The 25,368-nt window shown below is 40.7% G+C and overlaps 1 protein-coding gene across 1 annotated transcript in view; it reads right to left on the reverse strand.

The window, feature by feature from the left end:
• Positions 1-7,089: 7,089 nt before the first annotated feature.
• Positions 7,090-25,368, reverse strand: part of RILP (Rab interacting lysosomal protein) — an 89,412-nt gene continuing 71,133 nt past the window's right edge. The window contains exons 4-8 of the mRNA XM_077480560.1: positions 23,753-23,947; positions 18,888-19,048; positions 15,554-15,676; positions 9,321-9,410; positions 7,090-7,782 (exon numbers count right to left, since the gene is read on the reverse strand). Coding sequence (XP_077336686.1) covers positions 7,677-7,782; positions 9,321-9,410; positions 15,554-15,676; positions 18,888-19,048; positions 23,753-23,947 — 675 coding nt within the window. The 3' untranslated portion in view covers positions 7,090-7,676. The remainder of the gene's footprint in view (positions 7,783-9,320; positions 9,411-15,553; positions 15,677-18,887; positions 19,049-23,752; positions 23,948-25,368) is intronic.

Genomic DNA, 25,368 nt, shown 5'->3' on the forward strand with positions numbered 1-25,368 from the left:
AGACCTGGCCGTCCCTCTAAACTTTCAGCTCAGACAAGGAGAAGACTGATCATAGATGCAGCCAAGAGGCCCATGATCACTCTGGATGAACTGCAGAGAACTACAGGTAAGGTGGGAGAGTCTGTCCATAGGACAACAATCAGTCGTACACTGCACAAATCTGGCCTTTATGGAAGAGAGTCAAGAAGAAAGCCATTTCTCAAAGATATCCATAAAAAGTCTCGTCTAAAGTTTGCCACAAGCCACCTGGGAGACACACCAAACATGTGGAAGAAGGTGCTCTGGTCAGATGAAACCAAAATCCAACTTTTTGCCCACAATGCAAAACGATATGTTTGGCGTAAAAGCAACACAGCTCATCACCCTCAACACACCATCCCCACTGTCAAACATGGTGGTGGCAGCATCATGGTTTGGGCCTGCTTTTCTTCAGCAGGGACAGGGAAGATGGTTAAAATTGAGGGGGAAGATGGATGCAGCCAAATACAGGACCATTCTGGATGAAAACCTGTTGGAGTCTGCAAAAGACCTGAAACTGGGACGGAGATTTATCTTCCAACAAGACAATGATCCCAAACATACAGCAAAATCTACAAAGGAATGGTTCACAAATAAATGTATCCAGGTGTTAGAATGGCCAAGTCAAAGTCCAGACCTGAATCCAATCGAGAATCTGTGGAAAGAGCTGAAAACTGCTGTTCACAAACGCTCTCCATCCAACCTCACTGAGCTCGAGCTGTTTTGCAAGGAAGAATGGGCAAGAATTTCAGTCTCTCGATGTGCAAATATGATAGAGACATACCCCAAGCGACTTGCAGTTGTAATCGCAGCAAAAGGTGGCGCTACAAAGTATTAACGCAAGGGGGCCGAATAATTTTGCACTCCCCACTTTTCATTTTTTTATTAGTTAAAAAAGTTTCAAAAATCCAATAGATTTCGTTTCACTTCACAATTGTGTCCCACTTGTTGGTGATTCTTCACAAAAAATAAAAATTTTATATCTTTATGTTTGAAGCCTGAAATATGGCAAAAGGTTGAAAAGTTCAAGGGGGGCGAATACTTTCACAAGGCACTATATACGGCAGCAGAATGACTCTGCTGCGCGAATCGCTGTATATAAACTGTGGCTGCTTTAAGGCGGGGGACCCGATGCATGTGACTGGGGGCTCGATTCCCGCCACCCCCCTGTGATTGAGGGCACGAGAGCAGGGTAAATTCTTCTGGGCTGAAGTGGTTAAATTAAATTTTTTCCTTTAGATAAATCCCTGTCCTGTCAGGAGAGGAGAAACAGATCATGGGTTCCTACTAAGTAGGAATAACAGTCTGTCTTCTCTCCCAGTCAGTCCAATCCCCTCACAGTTAGAACACACACAGGGAACACACACTTAACCCCTTCCCTGCCAGTGACATTTATACAGTAATCAGTGGTTATTTTTAGCTCTGATCGCTGTATAAATGTCACTGGTCCCAAAAAAGCGTCAAAAGTGCCTGATTTGTCTGCCTCAATATCACAGTCCCGATAAAAATCACTGATTGCCGCCATTATTAGTAAAAATAAAAAATAAGAAAATAATTATAAAAATGTCTAAAATCTATCCCCTAGTTTGTAGAAGCTTTACCAAAAACATGTAGAAGAATAAATATCGGCCAAAACTGAGGAAAGTTTTTTAAAATTAGGATATTTATTATAGCAAAAAGTTAAAAATATTGTTGCTCTTCTTTTGTTTATGGCGCGGTGGAAGATGACTTTTTGCTTAAATAATGCTGTTTACAAGACAACATTTACATGTTCATAGTTTGCAATATGCGGCCTATGTGTTTACTATATATGTATGTATCCACTGCTGCATGTTATTGCTGTACGTTTTAGACAATAAACACATCCATATTACATTGTTCCATTTGTTGAGCCTCATCATACACACCTCAAAGTCCCAACTCTTTTCTATGTACCAGATTTAGGGATGGAGATGTATGGTCACATATGTCTCATTCAAAGTTCCAAACCACACCTTTTTTGCACTCCTACTTTATGGTGCATAATTAAAAAAATGAAATGCAGGTTCCAGTAATCCATGTCATTCGTCTGCGTGTCTTCAGCAAACTGTTTGCAGGCTTTCTTGTGCATAATCTTTAGAAGAGGCTTCCTTCTGGGACAACAGCCATGCAGACCAATTTGATGCAGTGTGTGGTGTATGGTCTGAGCACTGACAGGCTGACCCCCCCACCCCTACAACCTCTGCAGCAATGCTGGCATCACTCATATGTCCATTTCCCAAAGACAACCTCTGGATATGACGCTGAGCACATGCACTCAACTTCTTTGGTCAACCATGGCAAGGCCTGTTCTGAGTGTAACCTGTCCTGTTAAACCGCTGTATGATAGAGCTGCACAATTCTGGCCAAAATGAGAATCACGATTTTTTTGCTTAGAATAAAAAGATCACGATTCTCACGTAAAATCTTTCACACTATACCAAACAAAAAAAAAATGGGCTAACTTAACTGGTTAGTTATTTTTTTTTCTTTTCATTACTATGCATGCAATTGCATGTAAGTTGCCTAACATTTACTAAGATTCATTAAAGTAATAAAAAAAAAAATGCATTTGAAAGACCGCTGCGCAAATACAGTGTGACATAAAATATTGCGACAACCACCATTTTATTTTCTAGGGTGTCTACTAGGGATGCCTGACCAAAAACACAACCTGTGATGTCACCCGCTCACACCTACCACCAGCCCACAGACAAGCAATTAACCTGTCTAACAATATGCATTAAAAACAGGGGTTTAGTCTGCACCCTGTGGGCTGGTGGTAAGTAAAGCTTGTTTTTTTCCTCGGTTTATCCTTGGGTTTGTTTGTATCTGTTGTTAGACTTCCAAGTTTCTTACTGCGATAGCCAGCTATAGGTGTGAGCGGGTGGCGTCTTTTTGCATCACAGGTTGTGTTTTTGGTCAGGCATCCCACTGACACCTGTGTTGCCATTGTGCTGGGTGTTCAGTGTGCTCCTGTAGCTTTAAGGAGGGGTGGCTCCCCTTTAGTCCACCTGCTCTCACCTATCCATCAGAATGCATGTGCCTCCATTGTGGGGACACTTATAAGTTAGTGTTAGGTACCACAGATATCGGAGTGCCTTGGCGGGGCTCTGTGGCTTACGCATGCATTTGCAAATGTGTGCAGACTAAACCCCTGTTTAACACATATTGTTAGACAGGTTAATTGGTTGTCTGTGGGCTGGTGGTAAGTAAAGCTTGCTTTTTTCCTCAGTTTATCCTTGGGTTTGTTTGTATCTGCCTACTAGGGATCCACCGAAGTTTCAACCGCTGAAACATATCGGCCAAAAATGGCCTTTTCGGCCTTTTGCCGAAAGAGAATTCTTGCCGATAATGGCACCAAAAATTGCGCATACGCAGTAGCGGTGGGAGAACCTTCGGGTGACGTCACGTGTTCTGTGGGCAGCTTGCACGTTCCTCATGCTTAAGATGACGCACTCATAAGCACGTTCCCTGTGGAGACGCTGGCACCTTCCCCGTGGATGATCCTCGTGCTTTTGAGACGCTGCTGGGACACGAGAGACGGGTTCATAGAGGGCTGCACATAGCATACTCAAGTACAAGAGTGGGTACTGTCCCTCCTGGGTGGCTACCATTACTACTATTCGCCGGTGAGCAATGTATTGCCTTTTGCCTTACTTAAACTGACAGAAACAATCCAACTAGTATTATTTATTTTACTATAATACTGAAACTGAAATTAATGATCTTTCTGTCTCTAGTAGTCAAACAACATGTATTACTTACTACTTGGCCTTTGTTAAACAAGCCACTCTTGCCATGCAGTATGGTATTTAAAAAATGTCTGTCTGTCTGCACTGCAGTACATCTGACTTGTAGAAAAAATAATATTTTATATAATTGAACTGATTTGAAATGGAATCGCATGCCATTTATTTTTGGAACTATTCTGTAGTATACTATAATAAATGCATGCCCTTGTTGTCATTGAATTTGTCAGTTTGTCTTGTCAGTATAGTTAGTTATACAGTACACACTGACATGACAGCAAGCACATGATTTTTTTTTTTAAACATGACAGTACGCAATAATACTCATGTATAACTTAGTTATAATACTACGCTGACAAAGTGACAAAGTGAATGACAACAACCGCATGAAGGTATAGTATACTACAGAATAGCTAAAAAAAAAAAAATATATATAGCAAGCAACCCATTCCATTTCAAATCAAATTTAGTGCAATTATCTTTTTGGTACAAGTCAGATGTACTGCAGTGCAGACATAACTACCTTCACCTTGCATGGCAAGAGCTGCAAAAAAAAAAAAAAGGGAGCATTGTTTTTTTTTTTTTTTTTTTTTAGAGCGGCCTCCTGGGGTTTAGCTTTTGAATTGATTTCGTCTTTCCCCCCCCCCCTCAGATTTCACTCCCACTATAGATCATTCTATGTTATTATTCTGCGCTACCAGCAAAGGTGGACCATGTCCGCAGTGTGGAAATATTTTAACGTTTCTGATAAAGACCCCAAATTTGCAATCTGTAGTCTTTGCTCAGCAGAAATTTGAAGAGGGGGTACAGTGCCAAGGTATTTTTCAACAACAGGTTTGATACACCACCTGAAAACACATCATCCAGTTCAGCATTCAGATTACAAGAAAACAGTGCCTCTTCCAAAAAGTGACTCAGGCACAACACCATCTGTGGCCAGTCTTTGAAAAGGTTAAAAAATTTGCAAGTGACAGTCCAAAAGCTTGTGCCATTACAGATAAAATTATGGAATTTATTGCATTAGTCGACCAGCCATTCTCTGTTGTGGAGGACATTGGATTGCGTAGGCTCATGCAACATATTGAGCCGTGTTACTCACTACCAAGCAGACGCTACTTTGCAGATACCTGTCTACTTGAATTGTTTTGCAGTGTTAGAAAACACGCTCATGAGCTCATGACTACCGACATCATAGCAATCAGTTTTACTACCGACATTTGAAGTTCAGACGTCAGTCCAATGAGCATGCTTAGCCTGACAGCGCAGTGGATAGATGACAAATTTCAATTGCAAAACATCCTACTTAACGCACGTGAGTTTGTTGGATCACATAATGCAGCAGCAATATCTGACACTTTAAAACCCATGCTTGAAACTTGGCGCATTGAGAAGTCTAAAGTGCATTTGATTGTCTGAGATAATGCGCAGAACATAGCAAAGGAAATGGAGGACAGTGAACTTAAAAGCATACCGTCTATGGCACACACGCTGCAATTGGCTGTGAATGAAGAATTGCTGAGTCAGCGCACCATATCTGATATTGTACCAAAAATAAGAAACATTGTGGGTCAATTTAAGCATTCTCCGCTTGCTTATTCCAGATTACAAGCTTTGCAGATACAGTTTGGAATGCCACCGAAACGACTGCAGCAAGATATAGCGACTCGTTGGAACAGCACCTACTATATGCTGCAAAGTCTTTTTGAACAAAAGCGTGTTTTAGCTGCATACATTGCAGATTACAAGCTGCCGGCAACACTGAATGCAAGTTTGTCTCTTCTATCTATTTGAACAGTTCACAAAAGAAAGAAATAAGCTCAACCAAAGCTTCCATTTCTGAAGTTATTCCCTTGGATTACCACACTGAAGCGTCTGCTAGGAAAAGAGATAGAAACAAACCATGGCATAAAAACAGCTAAAACCACTCTACTGGAGGCCGTTACCAACTGGTGTCCAAATTGTTACAATGGTTATACTTAAGTTCAACTGATAAATAAGGTTTTGATTCTTGGCAGACGGCACAGTTTTTCTCCTTCCTTTCTTTTGAGGGCTGTGGCTTCAGAAGAGCAGAGAATTCTTTGCAAAGAAAGAATTGTGAAACACTTTAGCCAAGATTGCGATAATGATTCTTGACGATCAATTGTGCAGCTCTACTGTATGGTCTTGGCCACCGTGCTGCAGCTCAGTTTCAGGGTCTTGGCAAACTTCTTATAGCCTAGAGCAACAATTCTTTTTTTTTCAGATCCTCAGAGAGTTCTTTGCCATAAAGTGCCATGTTGAACTTTCAGTGATCAGTAAGAGAGTGAGAGCGATAACACCAAATTTAACACGCCTGTTCCCCATTCACTCCTGAGACCTTGTAACACTAACAAGTCACATGACACTGGGAGGGAAAATGGCTAATTGGGCCCAAGTTGGACATTTTTACTTAGGGGTGTACTCACTTTTGTTGTCAGCGGTTTAGACATTAATGGCTGAGTTGAGTTATTTTGATGGGGCAGCAAATTTACACTGTTATACAAACTGTACACTCACTACTTTACATTGTAGAAAAGTAATTTCTTCAGTGTTGTCACATGAAAAGATATAATAAAATATTTACAAAATTATAGAAATTATATTTATTAAATAAATAAATAAAGTGTGGTGTGCAGGTTTAAAGCCCATCTCCTGGATGCAGCACATATTTTATGTGTTAAAGTGTTGTAAAGGGTTAGTCAAGCTAAGTGAAATATGCTTCATAGGATGCAAGACTGGAGGACATCCATCATCATCTAAGCTAGGGGTCTCCAAACTATGGGCCTCCAGTTGTTCAGGAACTACAATTCCCATCACACCTAGTAATGTCTGTGAATTTCAGAGTTTTACAATGCCTCATGGGACATGTAGTTCCGCAACAGGTGGAGGGACGAAGTTTGGAGATCCCTGATCTAAGCCCTTTCTTTGTAGCCCAACTATCCCTAGCCCAGTCACTTCATTCGTTGGATTGCATTTTTTAATTATGGAGGATCAGCTTTACATGTGGGCTATACCTAAGAATGCAGACATTTTCCAGACATACGCTCAAGGCATTTCGATATTTGTACAATTCCTCCCAAGAACCAGCCCACTTGTTTGCATCAGGGCTGAGTGCCCTGAGTACCAAGGCAGGGTGCTGTGATATTACCTGAAAGCCATGTAAAGTATGTATGTGTAATTGAAAAGTTATTTAAAAATGTAATTGACATGCTGATGGGGGGGGGGGGGGGGGGGTATGGGGGGCAGGGAGGAACTGGGGAAGACAAAATATATGCAGATAAAATTTCAGCTTGCTTTTTACACTTTATTTTTCCTACAGGAGGCATCCATGGCAGAGAGCACAAGTACAGCTTTAACTTCCAGAACCGCCTGCTAATGAAATCCGATTGTGAGGCACAACCATAAACCACTGCATTTTGCTGTTCGGGCTCCCAGACAGCTAGGATATTTTTCATTTTCCTGGAAATCTAAATCAGAGATTCTAAACAACCAGACAACACATTGAAATATTTAATTTTGGTGTATAGACATTACCAAACAAAAATATATATTAGACTCCAAGTATATATTGTATAGACTCTACATTTGCAAAAATATTTGTGTATATACATTTACCTTTTTTAAAATCACATAATAGGATATTTTATAAAAATGCATTTCAAATAAAATAAAAAAAAAAGAAGGTTAGAAAAATAGCAATAGTCTCTTATGGGAAAATTAATGTACAGCTTACACAGAAAGTGACACCTTTCTTGTCGAATAAAACAGGATTGTATGGTCAGTCACTTTACAAAATTTGTAGTCAGCAATCGGCACTGGACAGATCCCAGCAGTAATTATACATTTATACAAGATGGAGTATGTACAGGTTCATGTATTATCTGATTCTTCTTTCTTGATTATGTTGATTTCTTTGGAATTAATAATTTCCCAAGGTCCTGGTTCTGTTGTTTGCTTTCCATACCACATGTCAAACCTGATAAAACAATGCAAAATTAGCCAGTTTTTGCGCGCTTCCGTTTCAAAAGTATTTCAGTGGCATAAAGACATCTTTCAGTGTTGCCAGATTCAAAATTAACATAACTTTTATGCCAGAAAAAAAAAAAAAAAAAGAAGAGCAAGAGAGCGAGAGAGCGAGAGAAGACTCAGATTGATTGGCTCGGACCAGCAAACTAAAAAGCTGGGAGGTGAAAGGCAGGAGCTGGTCACCATCCAGGCTGTGGGGAAGGAAGCTTTACCACCCATCCTAAATATTTTTTGGTTTAGGTTGTACCTCAAATGAATCAATCATGACACAGTGACCTGTCCGGCTGATCAGGGCACTTTAGAACTAAAAAAGTAAAAACTTTCTCCAATTTGGATAGAGTAAGAGAGGGTTGTAAGCTCTCTTAGCATTGTTAAACCATCTGCTTCCTATTGAAGATATTTCCCTTTACTTATACGTTCATGAATGCCCCCTCAAGCAGTCACAGCTTTAACCACTTACAGACCGGACCATTTTGCTGGTCAAAGACCAGACCACTTTTTGTAATTCGGCACTGCGTCGCTTTAACTGACAATTGCGCGGTCATGTGAAGTGGCTCCCAAACAAAATTGACGTCCTTTTTTTCCCACAAATAGAGCTTTCTTTTGGTGGTATTTGATCACCCATGCGGTTTTTATTTTTTGTGCTATAAACAAAGATAAAAGCGACAATTTTGAAAAAAAAAAAACGCATTATTTTTTACTTTTTGTTATAATAAACATCCCCCAAAAATATATGAAAAAAAATGTTTTCCCCTCAGTTTAGGCCGATACGTATTCTACATATTTTTGGTAAAAAAAAAAATAAAAAAAAATAAAAAAATCGCAATAAGCGATTGATTGGTTTGCGCAAAAGTTATAGCGTTTACAAAATAGGGATAGTTTTATGGCATTTTTATGAATAATTTTTTTTTACTAGTAATGGCAGCGATCAGCGATTTTTATTGTGACTGCGACATTATGGCGGACACATCGGACATTTTTGACACATTTTTGGGACCATTGTCATTTATACAGCAATCACTGCTATATAAATGCAGTGATTCCTGTGTAAAACACACTGGCAGTGAAGGGGTTAACCAGTGGGTGGCAGTGTAGGGGTTAAGTGTTCCTAGTGGTGTGTTACTAACTGTGGGGGGCTGGGCTTTCATTTAGTGAACACTGATCTCTGCTCCAATCACATGGAGCAGAGATCAGCATCACTAGTTGCTAGGCAGAACGGGGAAATGCATTTCTCCATTCAGCCGCCCCGTGAGACGATCGCGGGTATGCCCACGCGAGCCATGGCAGGGCGGCAAATTTAAAGGGACGTATACGTACGCCCATTTGCCTGCCCGTGCCATTCTGCCGATGTACATCGGCGTGCGCTGGTCAGGAACCGGTTAAAGTGACAACATCTAATGCACTGAAATTATCGCAACTCAATGAATACCAAAAATATTCTTGTAGTCAATACAAATTGTTATTCTTATTCATGTAAAAGTAACTTACAAACTCTTGATTTTTGATTCAGGGGGCTTGCCATCCACACAGTCAGTGGTTGTGGTTTGGGTCCGGGTCCATGAGCCATCTTCCTCATCACTGTCAAAAAAAAAAAAAGAAGAAGATTAAATTTAAGGCTTGAAACTACAAAGTGGCACATAAAACAGAAAATGAAAAAGGAAGCAGTATATCACATTGTGCACCAATAATTAAAGCTATTCAGTGTCATAGGCAACTCCTTAAAGTGGTTGTAAACCCTTACATATACCCAGTGAAGTGACAATCAGGTGATATACAGGTGATATACAGGGATACAACAAGTCCTCCCACATAAGTTGTGCCTGTCTATCTGCATTCTTCCTTCTCTATAGCCGTTCAAATACAGAATTTATAAAGCTTGTCTGAGCTGTCAGAAAACGAGGGCAGAGAGCTGAAGTTACACTTTGCATAGTTCAGTGAAGACATCTCTGAGAAATGATTGGAGGGAGGGAGGGGGGAGTGCCCCACACCCCCACCCTGCCTCCCCTTTCACACCGGACACAGAACAGAGCTGAGGCTGTCAATCAGCTGGAGCTCCCTCCTGTGTTAACCTTTTTCTCTTGGTGTCAGAAAAACTTGTCAGAAGTAATTCATGCTGATATCCTTATTGAAATAAAAGTCACAGAAACAGTTGTGCAAACAAAGTTGGGTGCTCCAAGGAAAAGGAAAAACCACCACCGTCACCTAATCACACTGCCTCTTACCATCAGACGCGGACCTTCACAAAGAAGGGTCAAATATGCAGTACAAAGACGCTCCTGGAAAAGTCTCCCATAGAGATGATTCACACTCCTAATTCTCCAGATAAGCTCCTCCAGGAACTCCCCAATAATATAAGAAAGAGTAAAAAATACTTCTCATAGTGTAGCATTTTAAACTTAATTTATTGTCTAAAAAGTAATGCACTCACTTGGGTATCAAAAAAACGCATGTCTGTAGATCACATCCGCTTTTACCAACCAGCAAAATGGCCACCTCATCCCAATGCGCAATGACATTGCATATCTTTAACTCCTCCCTATGCATTTCATCAGCAAATTACATCGTCAGGGGCGTGGCCAGCGTGCAACATTGGGCTTTAAATACAGGATGGTTTAGACCAATTCACCCCAAAATACCGGAAGTAAATCAGGAGCCTCCATCATATTACATAGAGTCTCTCAAACACCATACAAAAAAAAAAATTGTATATAGCAACAACTACCCATATACACATTATATAAAAGGGAACCCAATCCAATAATTTAAAACATACTAAATGTAGCGGCCATAACCCTTTGTAGGGCGGCCTTGACTTATTGGGCTTTCTGGTTACCTCCGCTTGGGCTTGTTCATCCACGTCTAGGGGTTCCCAGGGTTGATACCCAACAACTTGGACCCCAACACCAATAAAGTCCTTTTGAAAGGTTTTATTTTGCAGGGATAACATCCAACATCACAGTCTCATATGGGAACAGAGGGCAAGGGGGAAGAACTCAGGCACCTTGAACTGCAGACATAACAAAGTCTCTAATAACACCCAGAGAGTAGCCACTCGCACCTGGGTGCTTCAAGGCTGAACAGATCTCTAGCCAGAGATCATGACAATCAGTACGCTGATTCAGAACTTGTCAAATCCTTTGAACGTGTACAAGTTATAACTGATAGTGAACAGGAACCTTTTTCCTCAGTACCTGGAACGTTCTCGGTCTCCTTGATAGTACTGGAAAAAGAGTGGATTCATCAATGTCCTTCCCAACTCAGTAACCAGGCACTTCTCAGGATGCCACTTGTTGGCCCTCCTCCGAAGAGTCCTCCCCCAGTCATTTCCACGAGCTGTGGTACCCCTCCAAGCCGAGAGCACACCCCTCCAAGCCGTTACTTCGCCTCGGACCAGCCGGTTCGAGACTCGGGAACAGACTGAACCCTGCCCCAGACCAGTCGGGTCTATTGGGGGTAACCCATAGAAGCATGTTGCAGGATGTCGAACACCCTGTGACCGAGACCCCTCGTGGGGCTACCCCGTTCTTGGAAACCAGAACAGATCACGCTGGCCTCACAAACTCCTCTCTTGAACACGTGACCTCAACATCTTAAGTACACCTTCCCAGACTCTTCAGTGGGGCCTGGAACACCCACTGATTGGTTCCGAGAAGGCTGATACCTAAAGCATCCAACCAGGCCTGGTTCTGGCTTGTCATGTGCACCTCACTGTTCACATGACCAAGCAGAACTTCTACCACAGCCCAGCCAAACTGATGTCAAAGTTAACCTACATAAATTAACCCTCAGAACCCCTACTGTTCTGAGGCAAAAAACAAAATTTACACATGAATAACACTTTGTCCAATATATCATCCACTACATAAACATATGTCATTTCAATTAAATGCAAAGAACAAGGTCAAAATACAGGCTACTATAATAACAAGGCTGCATCGGGAGATAGCGCCATCTTGTGGTTAAAAATATTACACAAACGAATACACAAAAGATATTACACATCAGTTCATATAAAACTCAATACAAATACACACATATAAAAACAGAATTTAAAAAACCCTATATGTTCATGCCGATAGCAGGGGAATGAAGTAACAGACAGAAATTACACTTGATGCTCTTAACTGAGACAAGCACACGCTATAAAAGGAATATGCTTTGTTCATAGATCAGGTCTGAAGTTAACAACCACTTTAAAGCGGAAACCCATCCATAAAACAGTTTCATTTCCGGGCATGCCGGAAATGTAACACTCCCATTGGTTGTGCTCTCAATCAAACTGTTAAACCATCCAATGGCTGGTGTCATGACTGATGTGCAGCATCATGGTAGTTTTATATTAAACAGAGGCAAAGATGGCAGCTTCCTTGGCTGAAAACGATAGGGGGGTTTACTTACACTTTAAATGACTTGTGCGTTTACAAGCTTGCTATTGTATTAAAAAAAAAAAAAAATAAAAATAAAAAAAAAAAGGTAGAGATGTGTAGTTTGGACACTAGAGGGAGCTCTCTGTACAGTCTATTTGCTTCCTGATCAACAACAGCAGATATATCAGCCATTCAGGGAGCTTGTTGTTTTTAATGAATTGGCGGAGATGTGCTCTACTGGTCCTTATCACAGTGAGTACAACTAAACCACCATTGTGTAGCACTGTAAAGTAAAGCTAGCCATACACACGTCTCAGCAAATTTGATCTGAAAATTGAATCCGGTGGAAAATTCATGGCCTAAATAGTGACTGCAGCCAGCCAATCACATGCAGTCACTGTTCAGATGTCCTGACAGCTGCCACAGAATTGGCTATAAGAATACAATAGCTGGCAGGGGACATTCCTCCATCCATGCGGTTTAGCATAGGTAGGGGATCGTCTGATTAGCTTGCGGGGCTGTTATCTGTAGCAAGAGTAGAGTGTATCTAAAGTTTAAAAAAAAGTTTTCCTGTATTGGATACAGTAGAAAATGGTTAGAACCCCTGTCATTTTTGCCATCCGTGTCCCATTGGATATCCTCTGGTCACTGGAACAACTGTACCCATTGGGATATTTCCCCTCTATTCCTGTTCTGGAGACAATTCAAAAAAAGGTTTGGCTTGAGATACACTTTAACCTCTTGGTGCCAGCCGCATGCAAATATGCGGCCTCTCAGAGGGTGGGCATGGCACAGAGCAGCCCCATATTTGTACGCATTAGTGCAAAAACGAGAGCTCGCTCTGCACACTCCCGTCAGAGTTACGCTGCTTGTGATGGGGAGCTTTCCGATCATATGACCGCAGTGACACCCAATCACAGTGGTCACATAAGCATACACCTGGCTCCACCTCTCGGCATCCTAAGCCCCTTAATGAGCTGGGTGGCGCCGGTTTCAAGAGGTTAAATAAAAAGGCGTGTGTGTTACGGATTGTGGAGACAAATGAATTATGTTTTCTCTTCACCGAAGAATATATTTTATTATGTTTGCATGTGGACTATTATACACATTTTATTTGCATTTAGATTGCATCATATATTGTACTATATACACACACATTTATATATTTGGGTTTAGCGCACTATTTATATACATCATTTTTAGTTGAAGTCAGATCACTTTTGAATAGTTGAAGCTGCCCCCTCTTTTTCCATCACCATCAGCCCAGAAGTACTTTTATTTAATTTCTTTTAAATAAAAAGGCAGTCTATCAATTTAAAATAATGCCATATACAAGTCATTAATTACTTCTGCTTTCACGGGTTTACCCACTTTCATGATGGGTTCATGACAGTTGTCAGCCCAGAGCATTGGTTATTTCAAACTAAACCTGCATATTAGGACTCCTTTGTAAAACGCAACAGGCAGTGCAGAGCCTGTAGTATTCCACAAAGTTCTCTCTGCTGCAGAGAACATACCAAGATAGAAGGAGAAGCCAGTTACATGACGGACAGTTCACGTGATTGGGCTCTGTCCTCTGCTCAGTTTCTTTGGAGTCATGAAGCGCTAAACATCGTTATAAAGCAGTGCTACGCTTTTTGAAAGGTCCTTTTTTAAATTAGCACCATGACCATGGTAATGTATTACTGCTGCTTAATAACTGGAGCCCTCCGTGTGATATACACACTGCATTCATCCACTCAAAAGCACAAGGTTGCTTTTTTTAGAAAAGAAAAAAAATAAATAAATGAAAGAAGGTCAAAAACACCCTACAGGCCTACACCCACCTTCCCCACCCCGTCCCCTGCTGTAATTTCGTCTGTAGGTGATGTGCTTTCAGTGCCCACTCAGCCGCTGTAGTTCCAATGAAATCCCTGCTCTTCCTATCCCCCTCCCCCATCTTACTGCAGATGGGTCAGATCAGAGTCACTCTGATTGGTCAACACTAGCACAGAAAATGTACTCAGATCCATTCTACAGGAAGAAGGGGGAGATATAGCGGGGGTTTGAAAACCCTGGAGCGTTACATCGACCGTGGGCACTGACAGCTCATCGCTAGATAGGGTGTTAGTTCATCTTTATTATTGTTTTCTGAAAAGGTGAACCAAACCTTTAAATTATTAAAAATTGTTACTAAACCCAGGACTCTGAATTCACTATATCTCCCACAGTACACAGAACATGGAACTGTAGTTATTTTAGTAAATATAAACTGCTAAATATCTTTTCTCATCAACCGTATATAGCAGTTTTGTGACTTCTATCAGCGTCTGGTTGAAGCTTGGGAGGCGAAGGAGTTTAAATTCTCCTCTGACTGTCCTGTGAGGCTGCAAGATTCCTGACCCTCTATCTGGACAGTGCGGATTTGCCCTGTGCTGATCACATACACCCACCCACTAGTAATACACACCAAACTGAGCATGTGCAGAGAGTCTCCAAGGCTCTGTACTATCAGAGGGATTGGGGAGAGTAAAAAGGGAGGATCAGAGAAGACAGGATCAAAACAGCCTTTTTACACAATGCAGAGGATTATCCACTTATGTTCCACAGTGAGTAAAACAAGCATGCTTTCCTGCATATAGAGACCGATTTTACTGTTCTGGGTTTAGTAACAATTGAAAGCCCCATACACACTATCAGATTTTCTGCTGATTTTTTCCTTCAGATTTACCAAAACCATATAATATAATATGAGGTCAAACCATAGGAGTTTCAATTTGTATGCAATCAGGCAGGCCCTTGCACTACATGGTTTTGGTAAATCTGAAGACAAAAATCAGCAGAAAATCTGATAGTGTGTATGGGGCTTTAGGCCTCTTGAACACTGCAGCTTGAAAAAGTTCAGTATAGCTTATTTTTCTACCGAGTTAAAACACAGGCCATTAATTGTAATGTGCCGACAGGCACGTAATCTTATTCTTCAGAATTTTTTTTTTTTTTTTTTTTTTTTTTTATTATTTGAAAAATCTGCATTTTTGATCAGTAATTTATGCCTCATGCGCGCATTCACACACATTTGCATGCATTTGCGCATGTTTATGTGGAAATTCTCACAGATTTGTCCATTGACCTTGCCACTGCGAAAACAAGCTAATCGCTAATACGTATGCACGGAAAATTGTGCGAACGCATATGCGTGAAAATACATTAAAAAATAAATAAAGTCTGAAAAAGTAGATGCTCAAACAGGAGTATCGTGTGCAAGAGGCCTAACACTTTAATAAAAAGGTCACTAAAAGTTTGTATACAAGGGAGAAAGGCGGGTACAGTTTTTTTCCCCGACTTTGCCTTTTTTTTACAAAGACTAAGACATACCTGCTGGTTGGAGATTCCACTATTCCCAACATTTTGGCTTTAATCTTTCTTCTTTGTTTCCTTATGGCAGACTTCATGCCACATAATAGGAGTGTTGGGATCCTCTCATCATTCAGCAACTCCCTTTGAAATAGATGAGAAAAATGCATGTTCATAATTCTTCTAAAGTTGTCATTAAGGGTTTTGTGAGGAATTGAAAATATAGAAGAAATATAGGAAGTGCCATTGCTAACTTATTTTTTTAGTATTTATAGTATTTTTTTAGTAACTTATTTTTTTAGTTCCCGTGAACTTGAGCTCACATGATGAAACACTATACAGTAATTCTGAATGGGGTAACTGGATAACCAAAGTTAAAACATTGTTATAATCTAATAGGGTGTGGCAGGTGGTACAAAAGGATTTAGCTGTGGGGAATGAGCTGATGGGAGTGGTATGAGATTAGTTGGAGATGTGATAGGCTTTCCTAAAGAGATGAGTTTTCAGGGATCGCCTGAAGGTATCAAGAATAGGGGCTAGCCGGACCATTGGAGGTAGCGAGTTCCACAGGATGGGAAAGGCTCTGGAGAAATCCTGGAGACAAGCATGGGAGGAGGAGATGAGAGAGCTTGAGAGTAGGAGGTCTTGAGAAGAGCGGAGAGGAATATTTGGGTGTATGTAGATATGATGTAGATATAAAATATGTAGAAGAATATATATTGGCCTAAACGGATTTCTTCATTTATTTTTGTTTATAACACAAAAAATAAAACCCCCAGAGATAACCAAATACCATAAAAGAAAGCTCTATTTGTGGGAAAAAAAGGACACAAATTTTGTTTGGGTAGAGTGTTGCATGACCACGCAATTGTCTATTAGAGCAACGCAGAGCCAAATTGTAAAAAGTGCTCTGGTCAGGAAGGGGGTAAAATCTTCCACGCCTGAAGTGGGCTACCAGTGGGCAGGCCCTGGGGAATGTTGGAGTTTGGGCCCCGGGGGGCCTAGGCCTAAAGCTGTGTAAGGGGCCCAAAAATTTCTGATGGCTGCCCTGTTCACACGGAGGCAATTTTCAGGCATTTTAGCGTTAGAAATTGCACCTGTAAAGCACTCGAAAACTGTCTCCAATGCCACCCGAAATGTGAAAGCCTGAGTGCTTTCACACTGGAGCGGTGCGCTTGCAGGACATTAGAAAAAGTCCTGCAGGCAGCATCTTTGGACTGGTTTGGGAGTGCTATATACAGCGTCCCCAAAACACCCCTGCCAATTGCAATGAATGGGCAGCAATTCTGAAGCGCCTGAAAAGTGCTCTGGAATTGCTGAAACATGGGCGTTTTTAACCCCTTTTTCAGCCATTATTGGGGGGTTAAAAGCATCCCACTAGAGGACAAAAATCACAGCTTAAACAGCAGTAAAGCGCCGCTTTACCGCTAATGCACGGGCGGCCCCAGTGTGAAAGGGGTCTAACAGTTGTCCTGTGGACAGATTCTGCCACCTGAGCTGTGGATCTCTGCAGCTCCTTCAGAGTTACCATGGGCCTCTTGGCTGCTTCTCTGATTAATGCTCTGTTTACCTGGCCTGTTAGTTTAGATGGACAGCCATGTCTTGCTAGGTTTGCAGTTGTGCCATACTCTTTCCATTTTCATATGATGCATTGAACAGTGCTCTGTGAGATGTTCAAAGCTTGGGATATTTTCTTATAACCCAACCCTGCTTTAAACTTCTCCACAACTTTATGACTGACCTTTCTGGTGTTTTCCTTGGACTTCATGATGCGGTTTGTTCACTAAAAGGATTTCTAACAAACTTCTGAGAGATTCACAGAACAGGTGTATTTATACTGAGATTAAATTACACACAGGTCGACTCTGTTTACTAATTAGGTGACTTCTGAAGGAAGTTGGTTCCACTGGATTATAATTTGTGGTATTAGAGTAAAGGAGGACGAATAAAAAAAACGCATGCTACACTTTTCAGATATTCATTTGTAAACATTTGGAAAACCCATTTATCATTTTCCTTCCCCTTCACAATTATGTGCCACTTTTTGTTGGTCTATCACATAAAATACATTTACGTTTTTGGTTGTAACATGACAAAATGTGGAAAAGTTCAAAGGAGTATGAATACTTTTTCAAGGCACTGTATGCCTATGATAGCTATGTTAAGCAATGCATTTTTTACAGCTATAGCATAGCAATGCTTTAGCATACATAGGGTTGAAAAGGGAACTTACTAATGTTCCCAAACAAGTCCCATACTGATGACTACATCCTGTTCATACTGGTTCCCATCTCTCACTGCTGACATCACTTCTGGGATCTCCGTCCATCATGAACTGTGTGTGTGTACCCATTCATTATCTTACCGGTAGCTCTATGTTTTTGGTACAGCACAGGACACAATTGTGAGAGTCTTTATATGCCGGGGACCCATCTGCCCGCCGGACTATTTGCATTATGACTACATGGTTTTTAATTTGCCAGATTTTGTAAGTATTTTTAATCTTGTTTGGGGAAATAAATAGCTACTAATTCTGCACTTAGAGGCGCCTCTCTCTTCTGCCTTATAGTAACTTATAGTAAAAGCATAAAAGATTACCATATTGTCAGTGATGTGTTTTCTTGGTTGTGCTGAAGTGAATGAAACCAGGAAACTTGGTCTTATTATCCTATTGGCCTATCTTGCATCTATTAAAATGTGGGAGAAATTGGAGGGGAGCCAGAAAAAAAATGGAGAGAAGAGAAGGAGGAGTATATGGACCGCAATAGCGGAGAAGAGAAGAAAATTAGGTCGAGGGAAAAAGAAAAAAAAAGTAGTGAGTGCATATAGGGGAGTTGGCTGAGTGGTTTAGTTGCAGTGTACATTCAATAGAATGGTTATTGCAGAAGAGATATAGCGTGTCTTTCTCAAAGAGCTGCCTGCTTGCAGTTTTCACTGGTTACGTTTTAAGTCAAACACCTGGAACAAGCAAGTGCATATCAGAGACTTGGACTCCAGACAGGCAGATATTTGTTTTAGGTCAGTCACACACCAATTAGAGAAGCAACATAAAAAAAATTTGGTCAGTATCAGAACCTGCACATTTAAAAAAAGTCAGCAATATCAGCTTCCTATATTTCTATCCCAACAGCATTTATATTTTTATATAACCCTAATTCCCAACTCATACACTATATAGCAGAAAATAGCTCAGTTTTATTTACATTATGGCAATTTGAAGCATTCAGCTTAATTTCTTCAAACAGACAAAAAAAAAAAAAAAAAAAAAAAACACACAACATGGCTCGGTTGGCATAGACTGCTGCAGCAATGTCAATGTATAAATTGTAATAAAAAGGCTGCATTTGACATTCACCTTTGATAATATTTTAACTCTTCATTCACAAGAAATAGGTTCGTTTTTAGCTCATTCCTCTCCTGGACAATCTGCTTAACGTCTTCCTTGGTGAAGCACATCTGACTTGGAGCAGGCTCCTCATTTACAGTATTTTCCTGTGACTTACAGTCAGCTGTGTTCTGAAATGGGGATAATAATAGGAGTCACAAGCTGGCAGTGCACGAGTTACAAATAAAGAGCAATACAGAAAGACACTCAGACAAAATGAGGTTCTTGCACGAGTTAGGTAGCTTTCCCAGAGCTTGTTAGCAGAAGACAATAAACTGCACTTGATCATCATATTTCTCCTTGGTGACCCATTTTAACACTAAGGCAATATAAACTATTAACAATATGAATCATGTTCACAACACCCATATTATAAAACAGCCAACGAATTGTGACTGTTTACATCTGTACAGTCTTAAATTACTGTATAATGAGTCATACTAAATCATCCTGCTTTGGCTTTATAAATAAAGTGTTGAAAAAATGGTTGGAGAGGATGAGTTCCAAAAATTGATGGAGGGATTCACAAATACTTCTAAAAGCATAACCAGAAATAAAATACACAAAATGCCTTTTCTTTCCAGTGTTAGATGTGGTCAAGTCAGTTAGACAATGCTGCACTGCCTTGTTCAACAAAGCAGTTCAAAGAGCTCTGATAGAAGCATTAGACAGGTTCCCTCTAAGGACAGCCATTTCTGGGACCACACATTCCCCACAATCTTCAGAGCTTGAGGAGAAGATTAAACCCCCAGGCCAAATTCTATATCGGTATTTTTTTGTTTTAACTAGAAAATTATTTAGAACCCCCAAACATAATACTTTTTTTTAGCAGAGACCCTGGGAAAAAAAAAAAAAAAAAAAAAAATGGTGGCTGTTGCAATCACATTATTTGAAGAGCAAAAAAAAAAAAAAAAAAAAAACACACAAGGATGCCATACTTAAAGGGATTGTAAAGGTTAGTTTTTTTATTTTCTAAATAGGTTCCTTTAAGCTAGTGCATTGTTGGTTCACTTACCTTTTCCTTTGACTTCACTTCTAAATGTTTTTTTTCTTTGTCTGACTTTCTCACTTCCTGTTTCTCCTCAGTAAACTTCACACCATCATCCGAGTGGTGGTTAGTCAGCCAGAACAGCTTACTGAGGAGGAACAGGAAGTGAGAAATTCAGACAAAGAAAAAAAAAACATTTAGAAGGAAAATCGAAGGAAAAGATAAGTGAACCCACAATGCACTAGCTTAAAGGAACCCATTTAGAAAATAAAAAACTAACCTTTACAACCCCTTTAAACCCAAGTATATACTCGGTAATAAAAAAAAAAAAAAAAAAAAAAAAAAGGAAGGATAAAATTTTATTCATTTACGAAAACTCCTATATACCTATATTCTTAAAAAAAAAACATTTCAATGCAGTTACATATTGCATGTAGGAGGTTCCTTAACAAAAGGCGCCAAAGCCATAGCTTATAAGTATACACATAGAAAATGATGTTCAGAGTACATATAGTAAAGTATAAGAACTTTATTTAGGCCAGACTGCAGAAAATTAGTCTACGCGTTTCTCCATTAACTGCCTTTCTCAAGAAGCCTAATAAAATTAGGGAATAGGTTGGAATTATTTACAAAATATACATACATGTTTATAATCTAACACATTAGCATAAATGTAATCCTAGCCAAGTACTCACATACATATAACCATGATCTGGTGACACCGAATCCACAAAGCAAAGATGCCTCAGGTGGTCTTGGAGCATGGAATGGGCACGTAATAAAAACAGTTAGTAGGAACTGCAGAAGAACAATGCAAACATAACAATTTATAATGGATCACATTAAACATGACCCCTATAAGGGTTGCCAACATACATACAACAGCCATAAAAGTAGCCACAAAAATAGCTAAACAGCAGTATCTCTTGTATAATTTATAAGTAAACCATCCACCCACGAAGGCCAAAAGCCAAGTAGCACAGTATACAATAAATAAATAAATGGGAAGGAGTATATATCGCCACATATTTAAAAAAAATAAAATAAAAAAAATAAAAAAAACCACGAAGGAAGAGGAGATGCCTATGCTGGTGGGAGAGTTTCAATAACTCACCTTGCAATATTTCAAAATACGTTAGCCAGTTCAACAGCATGCCTCCACAACCCCCTCATGCAGCTGTTTATGTGCCAAACACATAATTCCGCTATAAAAAGGGAACACAAAAATATGGCCACCCACTGTTGGGCAGGAAAAGGTTGGGGATGTATCTGAGCATGTATGGCCAAACGGACTTTTGTGCATGTGTGGAACTTTCAGGATGGACTGGTAGGATACCGAAAGGGACACACATGTGCAATCACATGTGCCATGGCCCCCTCTCCTTTAGCACTGATGAGCTAAAGGAGAGGGGCGGCACAGTGGCGAAGTGGTTAGCACTCTCACCTAGCAGTAAGAGGGGTCACTGGTTCAAATCCCAACCACGACACTACCTGCCTGGAGTTTGCATGTTCTCCCTGTGCCTGCGTGGGTTTCCTCCGGGTACTCCGGTTTCCTCCCACACTCCAAAGACATGCAGGTAGGTTAATTGGCTTCTGTCCAAAATCAGCCCTAGTATATGAATGGGGACCTAGAATTGGGGGCTCCTTGAGGGTAGGGACCAATGAGAGTGTGCAATGTACAGGGATAGGGACAATTGTAGACACTCACTCAGGTTGAACTGGATGGACTGGTGTCTTTATTCAACCTTACTAACTATGAAACTATGATGATTGTACACTTGTGCGTCACTTTTGGTATACTGCTGGTCTGTCCCAAAAGATCGGTCGCAGGGTTTATGAGTCCCGCTCCGCCATTTCCACACATGTGCTAAAGTTAGTTTGCCCGCACATGCCAGGATAAATACCCACTCACTTCCTGACACCGCATGTTGGCATGGCGGACATGGGGAGGAGCCCAACAGCGGGTGGCTATCTTTTTGTCTTCCCACTGTAAAGAAATGATGTGTTTGGCACAAGAGCAGCTGTATGAGGGGGTTGTAGAGGCACATTGTTGGACCGGCTAACACATTGATCCTCTCCCACTAGCATAGGCACCTTTTCTTCCTCTTTTCTTAAAGGCTTTTTTGATTGCGGCAGCTCCTCAGTGGTATATACGCTTTTTTTTCTCCCTTTGACAGTATACTCTGTGCTGTTTGGGTTTGGCCTTCATATGTGGATGGATTACTTCTGAAGATACTCTTGTATACCATCTAATAAAACAGTGCGAGTAAATATCCCTCTGGCTGTTCAGCTATATTTAATTGTGTTACCCTCTTTTATGGCCGTTTTTGCCCTTTTTTGTATATATGTTGGTAACCCTTATATGTGTCATGTTTAATATGATCTATTATAAAAATCATCAGGTTCGCATTGTCCTTCAGAAGTTCCTACTATCCGTTACTACGTGCCCATTCCATGCTCTGAGACTACCTGGGGAATCTTTCCTATATGGATACAGCTTCACCAGATCTTGATTGTAGGAGTACTCCGCTACAATTACTTTAATGCTAATGTTTTATATTATAAATATTCATGTAGGTCTGTATACCGTATTTATCGGCTTATAACCCGCACTTTTCCCCCCTTAAAATCAGGGGAAAATCGCGGGTGCGTGTTATACGCCGATCCTCCGTGATTTCTGGGCGGCTTTCAGCCGCCTTCGGCCCTTCTCGGCGGATTTCGGCCAAAAACCACCGAGAAGGGCCGAGAGCGGCTGAAAGCCACCGAGTACGGCCGAAGGCGGCCAAAAGCCACCGAGAACGGCCGAGAACTACCAGGCGCCGCTGAGATACACAGGACAGGCTGCATGACAAGGCTGCAATGAGGACAGGCTGCAAATGACAATGACAAGGCTTCAGATGGACACTGATAAGGCTGCATTGATGGGGATTTAAATGTAAGGTTTTTTCCCCTTAAATTTCCCTCCTAAAAGTTTTTTTCCTTAAAATTCCCTCCTAAACTTGGGGTGCGTGTTATACGCCGATAAATACGGTATTTTGTAAAAAATTGCAATTTCCCAATTTAAATGGGGTCTCCTGAGGAAGCCAGTTAACAGCGAAACATGTAGAATCTGGCGCCTAGTAATTTTCTGAAGTCTGGTTTAAATACAGTTATACTTTACTATATGTACATTGAAAATCGTTTTCTACATGTATACTAATGGGCTATGGCTTAGCAGCAAGAGCGCCTTTCTAAGGAAACCTCCTACATGCAATATGTAACCGCATTTAATGTTTTTTATTGATAGACATGTCTAAAGGAATTTTCGTAAGTTAATAAAATTCTTTGCATTTTAAAATTAACCGAGTATTCACTTTATTGGGGTTAGGATGGCACCTTTGAGTCTTGAGTCATGGGTGCTCAAGCATAATTCATATTTGTTCCTAGCAGCCTTCAGAGCTCAAAACAGTTGGAAGCCTATGACAGAATACCATGAACCAACAGCAACCAATCTGGGTTCAGTTCACTGCACTCAAAAAATTGAAATATTGTTTTTGATTGGCTGCTTGCTGTATTAAATAAATCTGTATAAAATGTTGCTATATTTTGTGATATATCTACTGTTCATAAATTTGAGTGGATGCTATGCTATTCCCACAAGCAAGGTGAATCTTCTTACAATTTGAAAAGTAGAGTATATAAATTAAATTTTTTTAATCAAATTAAGCCAGCATAAAGTCCCCCTATACATACACACCCACAGAGTGACTCAGATGACATTTAATCTTCTGAATATCATGTATACGTTTCAGTGCCAATATTGGAAAACGCCTGGAAAACTTGAACTTTAAGCAGCAGCCGCACATACCATGTTTTTATCAGGAACGGCTTGGGACGTAAAGAGTTTATGAGTCAGGGAGTCTACTGCTTTCTGTTTTTCTTGTAGTAAGCCCTCCAATTCAGTTTTCCTCTGCAGGGAGCTCTTCAGCTGGGAGTTCACCACGGACACTTTACGGCGGAGATCTTCGTTCACATTCATAACACGATTTAACTGCTCCTGGAGCTGGGAGGAAAAAACAAAACAAAAAAACCCACACATACATGTGTAGTTTTGAGACCAAAGAAAACCAAAATGTATAAAATCTGTCAAAACACTGGCAACTAACGGAATACGAGCGCTGCTACCACTAAATGATACACATTATAACCATGTCAATCAATTTACCAGATTTACTCGGAGGGGGGGGGGGGGGGGGGGTGAAGAGGAGCCAGTTGGTCGGCAGGGGACCCAAAAAGAAGAGGATTGGGGCTGCTCTGTACAAAACTTTTGCACAGAGTAGGTATATAGCATGTTTACACACACACACACACACACACACACACACACACACACACACACACACACAGTTCATACCCCTTGAAATTTTCCACATTTTGCCATGTTACAACCAAAAAAACAAAAACGTATTTTATTGGAATTTTATGTGATGATAGCCCAACACAAAGTGGCACATAATTGTGAAGTCGAAGGAAAATGATAAAATGGTTTTCAAAATGTTTTACAAATAAAATACTTTGTAGAACTACCTTTCACTGCAGTTACAGCTGCAAGTCTTTTTGGGGATGTCTCTACCAGCTTTGCACATCTAGAGCAGCCTCTCTCAACCTTTACAACATGGAGGAACACCTGAAATAACTTTCCAGTCTCAAGGAACCCCTGCTAATAATGACTATATCTACAACTCATGATACATTAACGTGATGGTCAGAATGCTCTTTACAATTTTTGGTCATTGGGAAGAATTACCCCCTTACAGATATCTAAAAAGATCAATGGTGTCAGTGGGAACTTATCTGAGAGGCAGAAACTGCTCATTGCTCAAGGAACCCCTGGAGGAACCCTAGGGTTCCATGGACCCCCAGTTGAGAAACATTTTTGTCCATTCTTCTTTGCAAAATAGCTCAAGCTCTGTCAGACTGGAGAGTGGCTGAATGGCAATTTTCAAGTCTTGCCATAGATTCTCAATTGGATTTAGGTCTGGACATTGCTGTCCTGCTGGAAGGTGAACCTCTGCCCCAGTCTCAAGTATTTTGTGGACTATCAGGTTTTCTTCTAAGATTGCCATGTATTTGGCTCCATCCATCTTCCCATTGTCTCGGTCTAGCTTCCCTGTCCCTGCTGAAGAAAAGCATCCCCACAACATGATGCTGCCACCACCATGTTTCACGGTGGAGACGATGCACTCAGGGTGATGTGCCGTGTTAATTTTCTGCCACACATAGCTTTTTCCTTTTAGGCCAAAAAGTAAAAATGTTGGTCTCATCTGACCAGAGCACCTTCTTTCCCATGTTTGCCGTGTCCCTCACATGGCTTCTCGCAAACTGCAAACAGAATGTCTTATGGCTTTTTTTCCTGACACTCTTCCATAAAGGCAGATTTGTGGAGGGCACAACTAATTGTTGCCCTGTGGACAGATTCTCCCA

This window comes from Lithobates pipiens, unplaced genomic scaffold (genome assembly GCF_037356315.1).
Source record: "Lithobates pipiens isolate NorthernLeopardFrog02 unplaced genomic scaffold, aLitPip1_a1.2 Scaffold_16, whole genome shotgun sequence".
Classification (NCBI taxonomy): domain Eukaryota; kingdom Metazoa; phylum Chordata; class Amphibia; order Anura; family Ranidae; genus Lithobates; species Lithobates pipiens.